The sequence below is a fragment of the Polistes fuscatus genome, unplaced genomic scaffold (genome assembly GCF_010416935.1).
Source record: "Polistes fuscatus isolate 324 unplaced genomic scaffold, CU_Pfus_HIC Scaffold11, whole genome shotgun sequence".
Lineage (NCBI taxonomy): Eukaryota > Metazoa > Arthropoda > Insecta > Hymenoptera > Vespidae > Polistes > Polistes fuscatus.
In genome coordinates this window covers 3631596-3652133 of record NW_025113009.1, presented here as the reverse complement: position 1 = coordinate 3652133, position 20538 = coordinate 3631596, and the positions used below count along the sequence as shown (strand labels likewise).

Here is a 20538-nt window from a genome sequence, read left to right as displayed (position 1 = left end):
ACTCTCCATTTATCTGTCCGATATGAAAAATAGCCTATTACGAGGAACAAAGAGGCGAGCCGGATCTTTCCTTTCGGATTCTTCTCCGTGTACTTAAAAGCTGAAAGAAATTTTACTTTGACGATGGAATTCGCGATATTGCGACATAGATAAAACAAACTCACACATATTCAAATATGATTTTATTTATTATAATGGTAATGATATTTGCTATATGAGTTTGTTGTCGTTCTTCTTACGCTAGTTTTAAGTGATGTCAAATTGTGTTCCAATTAAGACAATATTTTATAATAATAAGATAACAGACATAAAAATCAATTATTTATAGGTCGGAATTGGAATTGAAATTCATCGATACAATTGTTTTTGCAGTGATAATATTATTAGTTGAATTTTTGTCACGAAACTTATTCCCTTTTTTCCGTACGAATTGAAAAGCTGATCTTTTTCTTTTTTCTTTCTTCCTTTTTTTTTGGTTAGATGTAATACACGTTTGATCGGTAACATTGCTCGCATAATCGCGATACGCACGTTAAGAAGGATGTACGAGTTAACTTAGCTCGTTGCATTAACCGAGATGAACTCATTCCGCTTATTTCTTCTCCCATCTCTCTCTCTCTCTCTCTCTCTCTCTCGTACTCTTTCTATCTATCTGTCTGTCTATCTTTTTTCCCTCCCCCCTCTCCTTCTCTCTCTCTTTCTATCTATCTGTCCCCACTTCATTTCTTCTCCTCGATTCGCCCTCGTGCTCCTATAATTCTTGTTCGGTCCATACTACGAATAACTTTGAGACGTCTCGGCCGCCCACTATCGTCCCTTTCTACTTACCTTTTTCTTAATCGACTTAACGAACCTCGAAAATCGCATCCTGAGATGCGAGATGTTTACTAAAAACTTTTCCTATTCTAATCCAACCGAATTCAGCATAAAAGCAAGCACATTTTTGTCGAACCGAACGTGTTCAAGGAATTTTCTAATTTCATCTGGAACATTGGTATTAGAACAAATTAGAATTATTCGAGTAGAAAGGATAGCATAACGCTACTGTGTCTTCTTTCCTTCTATTCTTCAATTCTAATCTCTTGACTTCTTTCTCTTCCTCTTCTTTTAGCTTCTTCTGCTTCTTTGTCTTTCGATTTACGAGCTTCGTCGGAGGAGAAATCGAGCGACGATAAAATCGTAACGTGACACCCGAGAGAGGGTAAACTCTCTACGAACGGAGTCGCTTTCGTAGAGGATAAAGGACGCTAAATCCACTGGTTACGAAAGCACACGGTGATTAATTTAGAAGATTAAGGCGTCATTTCTTTCCAACTCGATTTAGGATATTATCGCAGTATATTCACCGATAAATCTTTCAAATTCTTTATTATATTTCTTTTTTTTTATATATATATATATCTAAATAATTTACAAGGGATTCCGTCAGATCTTAAAAAAACGTTGAATTTTTATTGAATACTACACAATTGTAGGAATCTGTTAGGATCATATACAGTGCAATAAGCAATAAGATTTAATATTTAAACAATGCTAGGCCTAATCGTGTTAGCCTAGCAAACATTTTCAATTTTCTTCAAAACATCCTATCTGTAATATACAAAAATAAGATAGACAAATATTAACATGGTTAAGTACAAGTTACACGCGTACCATATAGAATGTGTATACGTGTTTTATGTTAGGTATATGTGTATGTTTGTGGTCTTAGATCTCACCGATCGTTTAATCTGCAATGGGTCTTGCTTTTCTTGCTCGACTTGTAGCAACCACGCAGAGAAAACGGAAGGAAACGAAGGAGAATTCGCGTATCTCTCTACGTAGACTAAGGTGTATCCATTTTACACGTAAATTAACGCTATACGCTCTTCTTGTACGGTCCATTTTGGATAAGAGCCACAATCTTGCTAGTACATAGGAATAACGGCTCCATCTTCTCTTTCTCCTCTTTTCACATTTGCTTTTCCTCCCACGCTGACTACGATGAACTTTGAGAAAATTGGTACACGATTTATTTCCTTAGTTGTTTTTTTATTATTTAAACGCATTTTTATTATTTGCCTTTATTATTTCTTTAATAGAATTACATGTCCTAAATAAAAATGGCAAATAGTTTGATCAATTTATTTGTTAACTTTTAAAAATAAATGTATGTACATATACATATATAAATAAAATTATATTATCATTAATATTTAAAAGTTTGTCCACCAAGTTCTTGATATTGCAACAGGGTTTTACTTATTAGATCTTTCAAATAGTCTGAGATTTTCCATCTCGATAAATAAGAATACGACCGTTTCAAGGCCATTACGAAGCAAGGTCAACGTTCTAAGCGTGAACAATACCGTTCCTGTACCCATGTGTATGTGTGCGCAACGTGTTGCACTAGGTTTCTTTTCTAAATCATTCTCAAGAATAATTTTATAGTCGGTTAGGTACACACATATATATATATATAAGGAAATTCACATCTATCTTATAATTAATAATAAAAATAAATCAAAAAATAATATTGTGCGTGCGATTAATAGATTAAAATATAAGAACGACAAGAGATACGTAAAATTCATTTTTATCTTACTTTGTCAGAGGTAATCCGATTGATTGATCGTGAGATGAAGTTACCCTCGTGCTATCGGATTACCTGTCAACTTCAGAACCTTTTTTTTTTTCTGCACGCAACGAGTCATCGTCGAAAAGAAAGATATTCCATTTGTAAAAGGAGAGAGAGAGAGAGAGAGAACAACGTTTACTAATTCGAATGATCGGCATTAATTCAAAGTGTCGTTTATGAAGATATATCTAATTGTAAGTAGGTATATGTATACCTATTTCTATATTCATTAGTAAAATTAATGATATAAACGACGATCGGACCTAGTCATCCTCGTCGTCGTAGTTTAGATGTATTCCTAACGAAGAAGGCATATAATACGATTAGGTTAATTGCCCCTTTAATTAACTAGTACACAAACTTATGCCAGAACCCTCGACGTTGTACAAATATTTAATTACAGTGTCACACGTGTAGGATTACTAGGAGCCCTTCTCTTTCTACTTCATCCCTCAGCTTCCACCTCTCTCTCTCTCTCTCTCTCTCTCTTTCTTTCTCTTTGTTGCATTCGCAAAGACGCCTCGAGTAAAGTACGCGGGATTTACTCAAACTTCCCACGCACTTAATCCTGATTTTCGACTAACTCATTTGCAGCCACCGGCAGAGTTTCAAACCGTCTCGTGCCTCTTCCTCCTCCTTCTCCTCCTCCTCCTATTTCTACTCTTAGAGCCAATCTTGTCACTTTAATACGTTGCGCGATATTATGAAAAACGAGAAGGTATTTGCCGCATAAGAAAAAAAAAAATAAAAAAGAAAGAGAGAGAGAGAGGGTCCTGAATTACTTCGATTGACTTGGGATTTTCCTTGGAGAACACAGGGCAAAGGTTTTTCCTCGAGAGAGATCATCCCCCTACTCTTTATTAAATTTGCCATTCCTGATCGCAGTAAGATCGAATTGACGACTCCTCTCTTTATTTCCTTTCTTCGTTCCATCCTTCTTACGTTCCTGTAAGCGTAGGCTGCAAGTGGACGTGTTTGTAAGATTTCAAAAGAAATTTTTCAATGCTATTATCCACTCTTTTATTCAACCTACACATAATACTTCTACATACCTACCTATCTACACACACCACATACACACACATATATTTAACTATTAATCTTATATGAATATTAATTAAATAATAATAGATAAAGGTTGATATTCGATTTTATGTAATCAATCATTTGATACATGTTACAATAGATAGACTAACGATATAGTAGCATTTACTTGATGATCTAATTATGTATGGCGTGGAAAGGCGCGAAAAGAGGTAGACGGACAGAGTAACGTTGACCGCGGGTTTCATGGGATTAGTGATATCGATTTTCGGAAAATCTACCATACATGGTATCATTAATGCAAGCCCGGAGAATGCAAGATACTGGTATGTCGAAAGGGGAGCTCGTATTCCCGTAGCCAGTTCAGTTCCGACTGACCGCTGGGGGTAATTATCGTTCTTCGAAGAAAGCTCTCACGCTCAAACCCTTTCTCGTTCGCACTTGGTCACGTCACGCAGCAACAGCAGTAGCAGACACTTACGTACCTATTACTTACATATATATATATATATATATATTGTATACATGTAGCCTCTTAAGGTGGTCCTGCATCAGCCTTCCATCGACTCTCCATTGGCTCGGAAACTTCAGCAATAACCGGTAATAGTTCTGCAGAAATCTCTTCTTGCACAGCTCCTCGGTGTGCTCCACTCTTTCTCTTTCTCTCTCTCTCTTTTTTCTCTCTCTCAACCCCCTTTCTACCTCCCTCTTCTTCTTCACCCGGACGTATAGGGGTGCTTCGCTCGACGTCGCGAAGAATAGAGATAGACAGGGCCCTTCTAGAGTAGACTGCGTTACTCGGATACGGAGCATGGAATGGGGTCAACTGTGAAAGTAGGGTCACTCGTAGCAGACAAGATCGATTTTTCATTAGAATCGGTACCATCATCCTGAGCTTGCATCCACAAAAATTCTATGAATCCCGTTCGATTGTTAATTATCTTCTTCATAGTATACCTATATGTTCGTATCTCCAAGTACATATCATGTATAGTTTATAATATTTCTTTTTCCTTACAATTACAAAGGATGTTATTTAACAGCAGGTATTAAGTTTAGAAAATTATTACACCTTCTTCTTTATGGTGTGGGCGGCTGGGTATTCGAAAGTCTTAGAAACATGATTGGATCATGACGTTTAAAATTCATGCGCTTGTTGACCTTAGAGTAGGTTCAAAGTACCTTAGAAGAGAGTATAATGATTACTTCGGTGTCAAGAAGACTACGGAGAGAGAGAGAATGCATAACGTGCTGGCCTCTCTGTGTTAAAGCCGCAAGATACGCGACTAGGCATAATAAACTCTAATGAATTGGATGGCTCCTTTTCTTATGTTAGTAACTTAGGTCGACTTTATTATTATCCTCCAATTCGCAGGATTCCAATTTATTGTTCTTTCTGCTAATGTAACTTTATTTTTTATTACTTTTTCTTATTAATTAGTTTTCCTCAGTCATTTTCTATATTAATTTTTTGTTGCAAATATAAACAAATTGGTAGCGTAAATAAAACTTTATTTAATTTCACGCATATAAAAATGAATATGCTTTAGTAATAGTACGAGTCGTATAAAATATATATTCTCAAAATAAACATAATCGACGTTGATGAGAACAAGGATCTATGGGATACTTCTTGGTATTTTTTATATATTATTCATTTTTACGTTAAATAATTATCAATCATTTCTTTTCGATAATTAAAGTAAAAAAAAGGAAAATAAAACATTAAAGCATCAAATATCATACATTAACGATTATCGTCGAAATCTTATGTATTGTGGGGAGGGGGGAGAGGAGGAACGTGCTTAAACTATTTTTACACGTGTTATTTTGACAAAGTCTGTTTTTTTTTTGGTCATAATCTTTAACTAAATTATTCGTTTCTATCTCGAAGAGGCGTCAATGATTTATGCGGCGAAGATGTGGGTGTGGTGTGACTACTTCTCGAAACTCCTCCTCCTATCACGTTTTCTTTCCCTTTAGTTTGTGAACGCTTTTGTTGAGTTTTTACCTTCTCCGCTGTGACGTTTTGTTGTTGCTGCTCCAGTGGCGTGCATCTAGATAGTAATTCCTAAAAAATAAATTCACCTACTTATTGTTGTGTACAATTTCCTTAGATATAATATACACTTATATATAATTCAAATAACAAAAACGAATAATAATGCGAATGATAATAAATATAGTAGGCAAAACAAGATAGTACACAAAATCATTCGTATTAAAAACATTTTTATTTCAATGAACATTAATTTTATATAATAATAAAATTTATAAAGTATCTTTATATTAAAAAAAAAAAAGAAATAATGTAAAAATTACAATGCAAATAAATTTGGAAAAATGATTAAATGTTATATAACAGATCTTAATAATCAATGGAAAAAACGTCCAAATCAAACTAATCGCAAGGCCGACAATAATGAATAAACGCACCTGTTCCAGTCCAAAAATTGTGCTTTTTAGCTGTGCAATATGCTTAATTTTTTGTTTAAAATTGTGGCCATATGTTTCATTTATTTCTTCGTACTCCTTTAGAAGTAGATTATTACTTTTAGTTAATGTCTTGAGTTCTCTATATTATAAAATATAATAATTATTTGTTTGTTTCCCTACAAAGTATTGATAATCATAATAATCATCTTACGTTTCAGCGTTTTTACGAAGTATTTTTTCAGCAGTTAAATTTTTTAGAAGATTCTCCTCGCGAGCTCGAGCTTCTTTTTCCTTTTCGATTAATACACTGTTCTGAAACACATAATGGATTATGAATTTTTATTATCAAATCAATAAGAGAATAATATATGTATATATATTATTTACATCTGCACATCGATCCTTTTCTTCTAATCTCTCTTTCTTTGACTGTACTAAAATATGACAATTCGGCTAAAAACAGAACAATCTAGATTAGATATATTCATTCCCTTATAATAGTAGTATATATATTTTTAATTTAAATATATTTACTTTCTCGACGATAGGACTACATGTCGTAGGTAACTTTGAACGAAGTTCCATGGATTCTTCGGTGAAATTTTTTTGTTTTTTTAATTGTTCCTGAAGTTTAGTATTATCAAGTTCCAATCGGGAAATTTCAATTTCCCGTTCATCGTTTACTTGTTCTAAAGATAATAACATATCTCGTGTAGTGCACAAAGTACTAGCCATATTATCTAGTTGTATCTTCATCTAAAATAAATAGATAAAAAAATAAACTTAATCACTTGATAATCACATATGTTAATTCAGTCTCATAAAGAGATAGAATAATACCTCTTCATTTTCGCTAGATTTTTTTTTCACTGTTTCACGAAGTAGGTTAATTTCTTTGGTCGCTATTTGTTTAAATTCGTCGATTTTTAATTCGTAATGTTTCTTCATAGATTCACACTCAGATATACTGTCTGCTTCGATTTGATTAACGATTTCTCTGTTAGCATCTAATTGTTTTGTATAATTTTGTAATATTTGAGAACTATTATACATAGCAAAAAGTGCTTCTCGATGTTCCTGTAAAGAATTTTCTGAACGTCTCAATTCATATTGCAATCTTTCTACTTCGGCGTTACTCTGTGCTAAACGTTCCGAAACTGCAGTAAATGCTGCTTTATTTTCAGTCATAATTATTTCAAACCTGTATATATGATATACGATTTATATAAACATTTACTTTACATATATTTATATATATATAATATGTTAAGAGTCATTTTTGTATTACATACCTCTTTCTTCTAGACACCAATTCTGCAGCTTCCGAACGTATCTGGTCTTTCAATGCTCTAAGTTCTGCTTTTTTATCTACCAATTCAGTTTCTACTCTATCTAACTCTATCTGTAGACTAATACTAAAATTGTTCTGAAATATGTATTATGAAATTTAATTACAAGAAATGTATACGTGGAATTAATATTTTCAATTAAAATAAATACCTGAATTTCAGTAGACAATTTCAATTCCTCAATAATCGAGGAAAGTTTTTCTATTTCTGCATCTTTTAATGCTAACTTATCTTCTAATGCAACGCGTTCACTCTCTATTCTTGCTAAGCGTTCTTTACATTTCTCATCATTGAGACACATTTCTTCTTCGATTTCAGATGTAGCTTCTTTGATCATTGTACTTATCTAGATTATTATTATATAAATAAGTATTAATATATATATATATATAAAAACAATTAAATTCACATTAATAAAAATTGATTATTCAAAGATCATAGCAAACCAAGACAAACGATACATGCTAATAAGTCATATAATATTTCAATTTTGTAAAAATTTCTTTAGAAAAAAGAAATAAATAAACATTTTAAGAAATTCTAAAATAAAATACTAAGTCAGGCGATATTTAACATTTACGCTTACTTTTGCGTCATATTCGGCGATTTCTTTAAACTTTTTTTCACTATGATGATGACAAGATTCTAAATCATCTTTCGTCAAAAGATAGGTAATTTCAAGATCAAGCATTTTTTTATCTTTCGCTACAGCCAACTATATGAACAAAAACATAAATGTCATAATAATTATCCAAAGAAATTTAAACAACAAAATTATTTTGTCAATAACTTACACTTTCTAGTTCATTTAAGAAATTTTCTCTAGTTTCCCCTAATAGCTGTATTATTTCTAAGTTCTCTTCGCTGTGTTTCTTTTTTAAAGCCTCTATTTCAGTCTTATGTACTTTTAAGAGACGCTCATGTTTTTCTTCTGCAATTTCTAATTCCTTGTGAGCTTGCATCAACCGTTGATTTACCTGTTATAGGAAAAAAATAGAAAAAATCTAATTTAGTTAAAAGTGCTAAACTAAGATCGAATTAAAAATAACTGCTATAATGAAATATTCACATCTGTGTAAAGTCTTTTCATGTCTTGTAATTCATGTTGTAGACAGGTATTAGTTTCAGTCACTTTTTCTAAATCGGTTTCTAATTTAACTACTGTCATTTTTGTCTTTTCGTGTTCCTGTTCAAGTTTTTGATTTTCTTTCAAAAACCAATTCATTGATGTTTCCTTTTCTTTATTATGCTTCTGAATAAGTTCACTCTTTTGCATCATGGAATCGTCTACGAGTTTGTCATATTCTGCTCTTAATTCGTCTAACTCACATTGTAGAGCGGATAATTGCCCTTGAAGTTCTAAAATAACATTCTGCCTCTTCTCTAATTTAACTTCAAGCTCACACTTGTTCTCTGTCAAATCATTTACATCTAATGTAAACTGTAATTTTTCTTTTTCTAATAAATCAATTTGAATGTTACGTTCTTCCTCCACTGCTTTTAATTTGGACAATAATTCTTCACTTTTTGTCTCTAATGTTTGTATCTATTTAAGAAAAAATATTTATCATTTGATATTATAATAATGCATAATAAGTTTGTTATCATATTAAAAAATTCAACATTAATTACCATTATTTGATTTATTTCTGTCTTTTTGGCCATCTCTGATTCTAAATGTAATATTTTTTCCGACAACTCAGCCACACGTTTTCTCAATTCATTTTCCAATTTTTTTCTAGTTTTTATTTCTTCGTCTTTTTCTTTCAACATATCGAAGAACTTAGAACGAAGCTCGTTTGCTTCAGCTTGATGTCTTTCATCATGATTATCTAAAACTTCCTGTTGTAATTTAGCCTATAAAACAACAAAATTTTAACAAAATTATATGTAGCAGCTTAAGAAATACAAATGTAAAGAAAAAAAGAGAAGAAAAAGAAAAAAAATAATTACTATTTGTTTACCATAGTTTCTATATCTTTCTTGTGTTGTTCCTCAACTTCAATTTGTTTTTTATGTAATTCCTCTATTTGCACTTCAAGTTTGCACATTTCTCCTTTCATCTCTTCTATCTGTTTCTCATGTTCCTGTATAGTTCTATTTTTATTTTCACACTCAACTTGTAACTCCAACAACTGATGCGTTGAATTATACTGCTGTTTATTAACACTTTTACTGTTAGTCTGGTTCCCAGACTTCAATTTTTCCTTCATACTATTTGTATTCATCGGTTTGACTACAACACGTTTTCGGACACATTGTGGCTGTAAAAAAAAAATATACTTATGCATTATATTATTTAAAAATATAGTTTATAATATATTAATAAAATAATATATTTCCTCACAGCAATAAATTTTCCAGGTAGTTGATGTTTACTGCTCTTACTGGAAACAGATAAACTCGATTCCGTGCTATTGCTCGTTACACTTATATTATCCTGAAATTTTTCTTTTTTCTCTATTGCAAGCCCTTTTACTTTTGGGCCAAACTTTGGATCATATGTACCAGGTGGTGGTACCTTATCTGTAAAAATTCATTTATAAATATTTTCAATTTCCACATTTAAATAAGAAAAACATTGATTGTAGAATTTTTATTTAAAATTTATATTTAAAAGGAGGAAAGACATTTAAATGGTTATAATGACATCATACTCCTTGCATTGACAAAGGGTCGGTATCCTATTCTTTTAACGAAACACGTTAAAACTAAGATTGGAGGGTGGAATCAAAAGGATTTCCTCCTGACGCATCTTCGCAAGGGGAGACTCCAAATGGGAGACAGCTGTATGTTTGTATTAGAGGAATATGTAAGTAGTAGTTGAGCCATGAAGGTACCAGGTGTAACTTTCGACCGGCCCTTCTTGTCGTTACGATAAAATATTTTCTTTTGTCGTTACTTACACCCTCCTTCCCCCTAGCAAACCCCCACTCCGTTTTTAAACATTTAAAGATCAACATTTATCGCAGAACGTACATACAATTGTAATAATGAGCAATATTAATTGTAAAAATTAGAAAAATATATTTGTTATGGTCTAAAAAATATAACGATTGGTAGTATCATTATTGCATAATGTACTGTTTTTATTGTATTTTTAGAAAATTTTATAAAATAAAATAATATGAAGTATCAAAGAACAAATAATATTAACAAATTATAATAGAATTTAAATAAATTATTATAATGTATATTTTAAAATGATTATAACACATGTATACAAATTGTTTATGCATTAATGTTAATTGTTTCAATAAGTTATAGAAACTCTACCTATATATATAACAATCTAATTAAACAAAGAAATCAATAAAAAGTATTATACTATATTGTAAAGGAAAGTATTCAATTTTCCCGCCATAATATAGCTTCCATTTCAAATATTTAACTTGCAGAATTAATGTACATTAATTTAAATGTGATGTACAATAATGATTGTTATTTATTAAGATGATGACATTAATTGTTAAATTGTTTTAAATATTTTTTAAAAAAGTAAACGATTATGATAATAACTTACTTGTAAGATCATTGAACCGTTGAATTCTAGCTTTTGCGAACGACATATCACTATAATATTTAATATATTTGATAAAATAATTGTTAAAACAATTGTTAATAAAAAGATTAAAAATATATAACGCGCGTTAACGAACTAATGTCTATTCAAATATACACAGTTATTGATTATTAAAAACACTATACATTCCTCCATTAAGACGTCCATCCCCCTTGAAAACTAAGGCTTATGTGAAGTTGCACAAGTCTTATACAACGTTCTTTTCTCTCAACGTTTCTTTGCGCGGGTCAGTCCACCGGTTTTTATTATGTTTGAAATGACGGTTACGTTATTGACCAATCAGCGTCTAGTTATTCGACCGGCGTCCAATTAGCGACGTGAAGGGGTCACAATATGCAGGGATGTGTGTATATGATTTATTGCCACTAACTTTTCAGATTGAATCTTTTTAAATTACTTTCATTTTTTTATATAAAATACTATATTAATTTTAAATATTAATATTAATAAAATTTGTATTGTATTACTTTGGTAAATTATTTGAAATATCTGGACAAAATGCTTCTCAAATTTTAGATAAAATATAGAAAAATATTTTTATTTATATTATAAATATTCGTTTTGTTTTTTTTTAACACTTTATGTGTGTTATACTTTTTCTATACATTGTTACATTATTATTTAATTTTGTAATAATGCAATAAATTTAAGAAAAAGGGGTGACACGTAGTGCCACGTAGCAACGTTCAGACCAATCGGTTTTTGGAGCAGCATGTCATATGTATAGTTACTGTACTAGCGTGCCGTGATAGACATAGCTGTTACTGCTTTTTCTGATAGATTATCTTGTCAAAATCTATTAAAATGATGTCGAAATATTATATTACATTCCTCGGGATTGTGCTAATAAGTTTAACTTATGTCAATTGTCAATACAGAACGAAAAATGTAAGAATTAAAGAATTATTATTATAAATATTATCCTATTTTCAAATGTCATATTCATGTCATATTTAAATCTTATTCTAATTATTGACGTAATTTAAATGAAATTTCATTTTACTTTTATTAACTGTCCTTTAAATTTAATTGTTTATTTTATTTTAATATGAAATTATAAGATATAAATTAAGTGATTATATATATATTAATAGTATCACCATCTTCATAACCTCTAAACTGTGTAAATTACATATCCTATTTAGAGTCAAAGTTCCTCGTTAGCCGAACGTGTACAACAATTAACAGAAATGGCCATTAGGAGACCAGTAATTAAATTTAACGGTGCAAAATTTAAGGAATTTGTGAAAAATACCCCAAGAAATTATTCGGTTATTGTAATGTTTACCGCTATGGCACCTCAAAGGCAGTGTCAAATTTGCAGGTAAAAAAATAATAATAATTTATTTATTAAAGGCTTTTTTTAATGATTATATTTTTTCCAGACATGCAAATGATGAATTCACAATAGTTGCTAATTCATTCCGATATTCTCAGTCTTATTCAAATAAGTTGTTTTTTGCATCTGTAGATTTTGATGAAGGATCAGATGTTTTTCAAATGGTATTAAATATAAGTATATGTACAATAATCAGTTTCTAATTATGCAATATAAAAATGAAAAACAATCTCTTTGTTTAGATGAGATTAAATACTGCCCCAGTTTACATGCATTTTCCATCGAAAGGTAAACCAAAAGCAGCAGATACTATGGATATACAAAGAGTTGGTTTTGCTGCAGAAGCAATAGCAAAATGGATATCAGAACGTACCGATATTCAGGTAAATATGTTCGTCTAAGCTTTGCATAATAAAATATTTATATTACAAATATTTCTTTCTTTCAGATAAACATATTCAGGCCACCAAACTACTCTGGTACGGTAACTTTGATAATGTTCTCTGTTCTGATCGGAGTATTCCTATATGTTAGACGTAATAATCTAGATTTAATTTATAATAAAACAATTTGGGCTCTTGGTGCATTGGTAAGCTAAATTTTATTTTTTTTTATCTCTAATAGAACGAATTATTTGATTGAAATTATTCTTGTTGTAGTTTTTCACTCTTATAATGATATCAGGACAAATGTGGAATCATATCAGAGGACCTCCATTAGTCCACAAATCACCTAATGGAAATATGGCATATATTCATGGGTCCTCCCAAGGACAATTTGTGTTAGAAACATATATTGTTATGGTTTTGAGTATCCTTTTATTTATTAGATCTAATAAATTGAATGTTACAAATATATATATAATAAAACTTAACGAAAATAATAAGATGGGGCAGTGGTATTAGGAATGATTCTAATGACCGAAGCTGCAACAAGGAAAGGTGATGTTAAGAAACGAAGAATATTTGCTGTGATAGGCTTTGGCTTAGTTGCTATTTTCTTTAGTTTACTATTATCCATATTCAAGAATAAGGCTCAAGGATATCCATACAGGTTTGTCAGATACTTATCAATTTTATAGTTTTCATTTTACATTTAACACATATCATGTTTTTGTGGAGTATGATAGTATGTTTCCATAATATATGATAATTTACTATCATACTCCATATTAAATATTTCAAAGTATTTACTTTTAACCCCACCCCAGTGAAGAATAATTGATCTGTTACAGGTTGCTGTTTAAATGAACAAATTCTTTACAGAAAAAATAAGGTTCGTATAAGTCCCATCTTTGTGAGAATTTTAATCTTGCCATGATCTCATTGGCCTCACAAATGTATATTACGGCACACGAGTTATAGTGAAGATAAAGATACGATACATGATTTATTGTTGAATTTTTGCACACGTTTTAAGGCTAAAAAGTTGTTACAAAAGAATGATGTATCTTAGCCTCCAACCATTTCTATCAATGTTGTACGATAATTATCAAGTTCATACATTTTTATGTATTGTAAAAATATGTTAAATAATACATGACTCTTGACGGTCATAGAAAATTTTTTAAACTAGAGATAATCAGTATAAAAAAAAACATTACTTATTTACAGACTTTGATATAAAAAAAATTACTGGAAATTTCAACTGCCTTTAACTGAAATTTAATTACTTAAATTATATCATTTATGAGTTCTTCCAAATCTATACAGGTAAAGTAAAAAAAAAAAATTAAGAGAAGAAAATCATTGTGAACAAATGTGGCAGAAGTTGAATCGATAGAATAAAATTTATGTAAATAACACACATGTAAGGATACTAATTGTATTCAAAAGGAAATTAAAACTTTAAAAGTCAAAAACATTAAAAGAAATGGAAACTTTTTGAGTTTTTTTTAGGATAATTCTTAAAAATATTTTCATACCTTTTGATATTAACCCTTGACACGTAATAAAAAAAGAAATATCTACCCTTATCTACCCCGTTAATTCATTCATTAATTTTATATCGAACAAAATTGTCAGTCACACACACATATACTATTTGAAGTTAAATATATTTTAATATATTATCGAGTTTGATTGTTTGTTCTCACACTATGTGGCGCTGCTGTCAATTTAATTTCATATAAAATATGGCGCCAGGTATAGCAATGTTAATAATTCAGAAATAAGTGATTAAAATGAGTTCTAATTTATCAGGATGATATTTATTTCTTAAACGAATGAATTATACGTGTTATATGTGTTTCTTTCGAGTAAAAAAATTAATAAAATAGAATAATAAATATTTAAATAGTCTCGGACTATGTCGTTACAATTTTTAGTCACTTAAAAGACACATCGCGTAAAAACAATTCATTATTGATAGTAGTTGTAGAGGAGAAATGGGAGGATAAGGGTCCGTTTCTAATAATGAAGAATAATCATTTTATGTTAAATAATTAGCGGATGTATTTAATGAATACTAACAAACGGATGGTAGATGATTGTATTTAAAACATGCGCTCTCATTATCGCTTTTTCTCTAGACCAAGCTTCCGGTTTAAATGGAGGATCCCGTCTAAAAGCGTTCGCATTAATTCGTTATCTGTGGTCGATACTTATCGCATAAATTATACATGCTTTTCTTAATCCTAACCGCGAATGTACGGAAGAACTTTTTTTAATTCTTTATACACAGATATTATATATGGATCAGACAGAATATTTTTTAGCATTAACTAGATGTTGCAACGTTATAGTGAAGTGACAGTACCATAACTATTTTCCTTAATCTTATACGACCTTGGAAGTAAATGTGAGTATAATGCCGTTAGCGAATCTGACGGTTCCTTGGACAGAACAACATGTAAATGAAAAGGTAAGATTATTCGCTTTATTACTCAATTAACTTTAACTATTCATCAGATTTTCATTCAATTACTTTACAATTAATATATATATATATATAATCGTTTAAGAACAATTTTTCTTTTTAAAATTATATTGCAATTAATTTTAGTTTGATTCGTTTTTTTAGCAAGGATTAGAAATTCTGTCTGATGAGAATCAGGAAGAAACAATGATTACTCAAGGAAATATTGAGTCACGTTCAAATGGGTGTTCGGAGTCCCATGAAATTGAAGTACGTGAGGTGGTTCGAGAAGGTCATGAAAAGGCTGATCCATCTCACTTTGAACTATTAAAAGTACTTTGTCAAGGTTCTTTTGGCAAGGTAAAAAAAATAATTTAAACTTTAATCTATTATTTTTAATTATATTTCTTGATTTCTTTTTACGGTTGATTATGTGTTTCAGGTATTTTTAGTTCGTAAAGTTGTAGGAAAGGATAGTGGCACGCTATATGCCATGAAGGTTCTTAAAAAGGCAACTTTAAAAGGTATTTTTAGTTGTTATTATTACAATTCAATATTTCTTTCACTATTGTTCACTCTAATTATGATCATGGTATCTTAGTCAGAGACAGAGTAAGAACAAAAATGGAAAGAAATATATTGGTTGATGTGGAGCATCCATTCATTGTTCGACTACACTATGCATTCCAGACAGAGGGCAAACTGTACTTGATCTTAGACTTCTTAAGGGGTGGTGATCTTTTTACAAGACTATCCAAAGAGGTTATTGAACAAGCTAACTAAATACCATTTGTATGATTATTTTTCTTTTAATTTTCATTTTTATCAACAAATATCTCTCCTTATCGTTGCAAAATCTGTCCAATTGTAAATACACACTTAAGAATGATAAATATCTCAAATATTAATTGGTAGCAATTATATCATATATATATTATTCAATATTTTTTAATAGAAACTAGAATCAGTATTATTCTAAAAATAATTTTATAGGTCATGTTTACAGAAGAAGATGCCAAATTTTATCTTGCTGAACTTGCACTTGCATTGGATCACATACATAAACTTGGTATAATATATCGCGATTTGAAACCAGAAAAGTTTGTATTTCATTATAAATCAAATTAAAATGATTTTAATGCATTAACATGTTTAAATAATATCATTTCATCTATTACTCATTTTATTTGTCATAGTATTTTATTGGATACTGAAGGGCATATCTCTTTAACTGATTTTGGCTTAAGTAAGCAATCGTTGGATAATTCTAAAACATATTCATTTTGTGGTACTATCGAATATATGGCGCCAGAAATAGTTAAAGGGAAAGGGCATTCTTATGCTGCAGATTGGTGGAGCTTTGGTATCCTCATGGTTAGTTATTATAGAAAATATTTTTAAAATCACTTAAATTTATGTATATTTTATTTCTTTTAAGTAAATAGTAATTTTCAGTTTGAGATGTTAACGGGTGCACTACCATTCCAAGGTGCTAATAGAAAAGAAACTATGAATCAAATATTAAAAGCTAAACTTACCATGCCTTCTAATATATCACTGGAAGCCCGAGCATTGTTACGAGTATTGTTTAAAAGAAATCCAGCTAATAGACTTGGATTTGGTAATGTCGAGAAATTTATTTTTTATTTTAACTATATCATATCTATATTTTATGTAAATATTTGATTTCATTAGTTTTTATACGTTCGCTTAGGTGGGGTAGAAGAAATTAAAAACCATGTATTTTTTGGAACAATTGATTGGGATGCTCTTTATAGAAAAGAGATAAGACCCCCGTTCAAACCAGCTGTTAGTCGAGAGGATGATACATTTTATTTTGATAGTGAATTTACATGTAAAACTCCTAAAGGTAATAATATACAATCTTTTTTTAATTTGTTGATAAATTGAAGAAGAATTGGTTAACATAATAAGCATATATTCTTATTTAAAATAAAATATTATTTTTTCTAGATTCTCCCGGTGTACCTCCTAGTGCAAATGCTCATGAATTGTTTCGTGGATTTAGTTTCGTTGCACCCTGTTTGCTAGAAGATCATACAAAATCTCCAGAGTACAAAAACTTAGATAGTATTAATAATACTGTCCCTGCTTATGTCAATCCTATTTTAGTAACAGACGAATATGAATTTAAACATGAAATAGGTAAAGGAACTTATAGTACCGTTTATCTAGCGGTTCATAAGGCAACTAGAACTGAATATGCTATTAAGGTAATTTATTTGTATTTAATATATATATATATAATTATTTAAATTTATACTTATTGTATATAATTAAAAATGATCTTACAATAGGTGATTGAAAAAACAAAACGAGATCCATCGGAGGAAATAGAAATACTGTTACGATATGGAAGGCATCCACATATCGTAACCCTAAGGACTGTTCACGAAGACGATAGACGAGTTTATCTTGTGTTAGAACTTTTGCGAGGTGGGGAACTTCTTGATCGATTATTACAAAGACGTAATTTTACAGAAAAGGAAGCTGCCGAAGTGATATACACAATTACTAGTGTAGTTCATTATTTACATGATAATGGAGTAAGTATTTATCTCATTATTTTAATTAACTATTTCTATTAATAATATATATCCTTAATCTAAATATCGAATATTTCAGGTAGTCCATCGTGACTTGAAACCGTCAAATATATTATTTTCAAAACCTGGTGGCGATCCAAGTACATTGTGCATATGTGATCTTGGATTTGCTAAACAGTTACGTGCAGAAAATGGTTTATTAATGACGCCATGTTATACAGCCAATTTTGTTGCACCTGAAGTATTAAAACGGCAAGGATATGACACTGCTTGTGATATATGGTCTTTAGGTGTCTTATTATATATTATGCTAGCTGGGTATGAAATTTATTAATTTAAAAAGATTTAACACATAATAAAATATAAAAGCAAATTCATTAAATATAATATTTTGTTATAGATACACTCCTTTCCGAAATAGTCCAGGGGATAGTGCAACGGATATACTTAATCACATTGGACCTGGATATATAGATGTAGAGAGCGGTGTTTGGTGTCAAATATCAGTGGAAGCTAAAGAATTGGTCAAGAGAATGTTACACGTCGACCCTAATCGTAGGCCTACAGCAGCTCTTATTTTAAAATATCCTTGGGTTGCAAATCGTCATCATCTTCCACAAAAAATGTTACCTGACATCAATGCAGATCCACGTAGTTTAAAGGTATTTTCTTATATAAAATCACACACAACACACAAATTGTACTTTATTTTAATATTTATTACTGTGTGTAATCATTATTCATTTTATTTCATATATTTAAATTCTATAGATGGCAGTTGCAGCAACATACAGAGCAATGTCAAGTAGTCCAAGATCACCTCATATCGGGCCTGTAGTTTTATCAGAATTAGCACGTCGTAGAACACAAGCTAAACCAGGTCCTACAGAGATTTAAAATTCAATTTTAAAGTAAGTTAGATAAAACAAAAAGAGATGAAAAAAAGAAGGAATTACAGATTACCTAAAAGAATTTTAAAGAGGAAATTTTGACATGTACAAGCCAGATAATTTAAAGTACAAGAAAAGAGAAGCTAAATGTTTCTATTGGCACTATCACTGTTATTATTATTAAATTAATTATGTACAAAATATGTAAGAAGCGTTTACAAATCAGTGACAGTGAACTTAATGTGATACTTATTTATACTTTTCATTTTCATTTAGTACCTTTGCGTACTTTCATGTACGTATACATATTGCCATATATAGACATTTTAAAATGATCTAATATTAATGCCTAAATCTTTAAGTTTTAGTCAAAGATTCCTATATTCTTAACAAACAAAAAAAAAACAAAGGAAAAACAATCTTTTTAAAATATATTTCCTACGTCAATCTTGCTAAATAAGACTATATATATATACACACACACATAAGTCTATAAGTGAATATAAATCTAAATATAACAGAAGATTATATTTTATTGATATGAATCTATAGTATTATTCGTGCAATGTTGAAAATTAGGTATATGGACGTTCTATTATAAATTATAATTTTTCTTCATAAGCTTTAAACATCTATAGTGTAGAAGAAATTATTCATTTACAGTCTCTCATCAGCTTTAATATTATGTAGAATATTTCAATATTAATAAAATTGTTCCAAAAAGTCTTTAACATCTATGTAAATCAATGTCTTACAATTATATGTATATGTGTCAGCATTATGTTATATATGTACAAAAAGTATTTTATTATACACTAAAATTAATAGTTTTAAAAAATAACGATGTTATTTATGAATTCATAAGAAACGACTAGTTAAAGCATGTTATATATAAGCATTTATTTTATTTTATTTTTTTTATTTTCAGTGTAGTATAGGCAGGTATTAAAAGAATATTTTTCTCATACTTAGGATTAAATCTTATAATTTAACTACTCGCCTCTTGAAACAAATATTTAGGCATAAAATTAAGATGTTATATTTCTATCTAATTTTTGTCTTTTTTGCAAATCAAATCTTTTAACTTGAAATCCCTTAAATGCGAGAATTCTCCATACGCGTTTTACTGTACTGTACTTCTCCAACAATGTCTTTTATGTGATATTTTAACAATGGAAAGAAAAAGTTGTTGCTTGTCTACCTCTGGTTTTAATAAAGGATCATAAAGGATGAACAAAGTTCATCTTTTATTTATATTCCATAAATATAAAAAAATTTGATTTATTATAATAAGAGAAACTGAATTAAGTACTTAAAAACATTATAAGAAAGTGAATATTTTAGCATTTATTGAGTCAGTCTTCTGTTGGATTTCATCGAGTGTAAATCGTCGTCTGTATCGTATAATACATATATTAATATTAATTAAAGTTTTTCTTTTATAAGTAGCAATCTCCACGTTAATTATAATTTTACCAATCAATTAATATTTGTAATCTAATATATATCATATGAAAAGATAAAATATTACATATTTTCAAATGATTGTAGATTAGTTTTAAGCAGAATGGTCGAAGAACCTATTCTTTAATATACACAATATATATTCAGTTACAAATAATATAAAGCAAAAAGTTAAATACAAAGATTAGATTAGATTAGATTTCATTTGAGTGAGTTACTGTTTATAAACTTTTGTTAGAAATAAATATGATTGAGGGAGATAGATAAAAATTTAAATATTTAGACTGTTCTCTTATACATTTAAAAACAACGCATTTAATTACCGTATATCTGTTTTTCCTTCAATTTGATAATATAATTTCTTGAAATATAACTTAAAATATTAAAAATTAT

The 20538-nt window shown here is 29.8% G+C and overlaps 3 protein-coding genes across 5 annotated transcripts; 2 read left to right on the top strand and 1 right to left on the bottom strand.

The window, feature by feature from the left end:
- Positions 1-5156: 5156 nt before the first annotated feature.
- LOC122526319 (myosin-9-like) lies at positions 5157-11212 on the bottom strand. Of its 2 annotated transcripts, XM_043649667.1 has the most exons (16): positions 11155-11173; positions 10970-11019; positions 9794-9972; positions 9411-9710; positions 9079-9303; positions 8516-8992; positions 8241-8423; positions 8033-8161; positions 7598-7792; positions 7390-7523; positions 6938-7298; positions 6632-6853; positions 6485-6550; positions 6309-6409; positions 6098-6236; positions 5157-5732 (listed from the first exon to the last, which is right to left on the bottom strand). In XM_043649667.1, exons 2-16 carry the CDS (start codon positions 11013-11015, stop codon positions 5535-5537), a joined length of 2955 nt encoding a protein of 984 aa, XP_043505602.1. In that variant the 5' UTR covers positions 11016-11019; positions 11155-11173; the 3' UTR covers positions 5157-5534. The 2 variants fall into 2 exon arrangements, with proteins under 2 accessions (XP_043505602.1, XP_043505603.1); XM_043649668.1 differs by lacking the exon at positions 8033-8161 and having other exon boundaries at positions 10970-11212.
- A 535-nt stretch (positions 11213-11747) lies between these two features.
- On the top strand, positions 11748-14247 carry LOC122526205 (tumor suppressor candidate 3). 2 transcript variants are annotated; one of them, XM_043649440.1, is made up of 9 exons: positions 11748-11917; positions 12175-12353; positions 12415-12532; positions 12611-12751; positions 12817-12957; positions 13028-13178; positions 13256-13421; positions 13603-13643; positions 13982-14247. In XM_043649440.1, the coding sequence occupies exons 1-8, from the start codon at positions 11834-11836 to the stop codon at positions 13616-13618; spliced, it is 996 nt and encodes a 331-aa protein (XP_043505375.1). In that variant the 5' UTR covers positions 11748-11833; the 3' UTR covers positions 13619-13643; positions 13982-14247. The 2 variants fall into 2 exon arrangements, with proteins under 2 accessions (XP_043505375.1, XP_043505374.1); XM_043649439.1 differs by lacking the exon at positions 13982-14247 and having other exon boundaries at positions 11749-11917; positions 13603-13807.
- A 674-nt stretch (positions 14248-14921) lies between these two features.
- On the top strand, positions 14922-19407 carry LOC122526203 (ribosomal protein S6 kinase 2 beta). Its single transcript, XM_043649436.1, has 13 exons — positions 14922-15230; positions 15390-15584; positions 15667-15748; positions 15826-15986; positions 16218-16324; positions 16421-16598; positions 16680-16845; positions 16939-17094; positions 17199-17458; positions 17543-17791; positions 17871-18109; positions 18192-18453; positions 18563-19407. Exons 1-13 carry the CDS (start codon positions 15177-15179, stop codon positions 18686-18688), a joined length of 2235 nt encoding a protein of 744 aa, XP_043505371.1. The 5' UTR covers positions 14922-15176; the 3' UTR covers positions 18689-19407.
- Positions 19408-20538: the final 1131 nt, after the last annotated feature.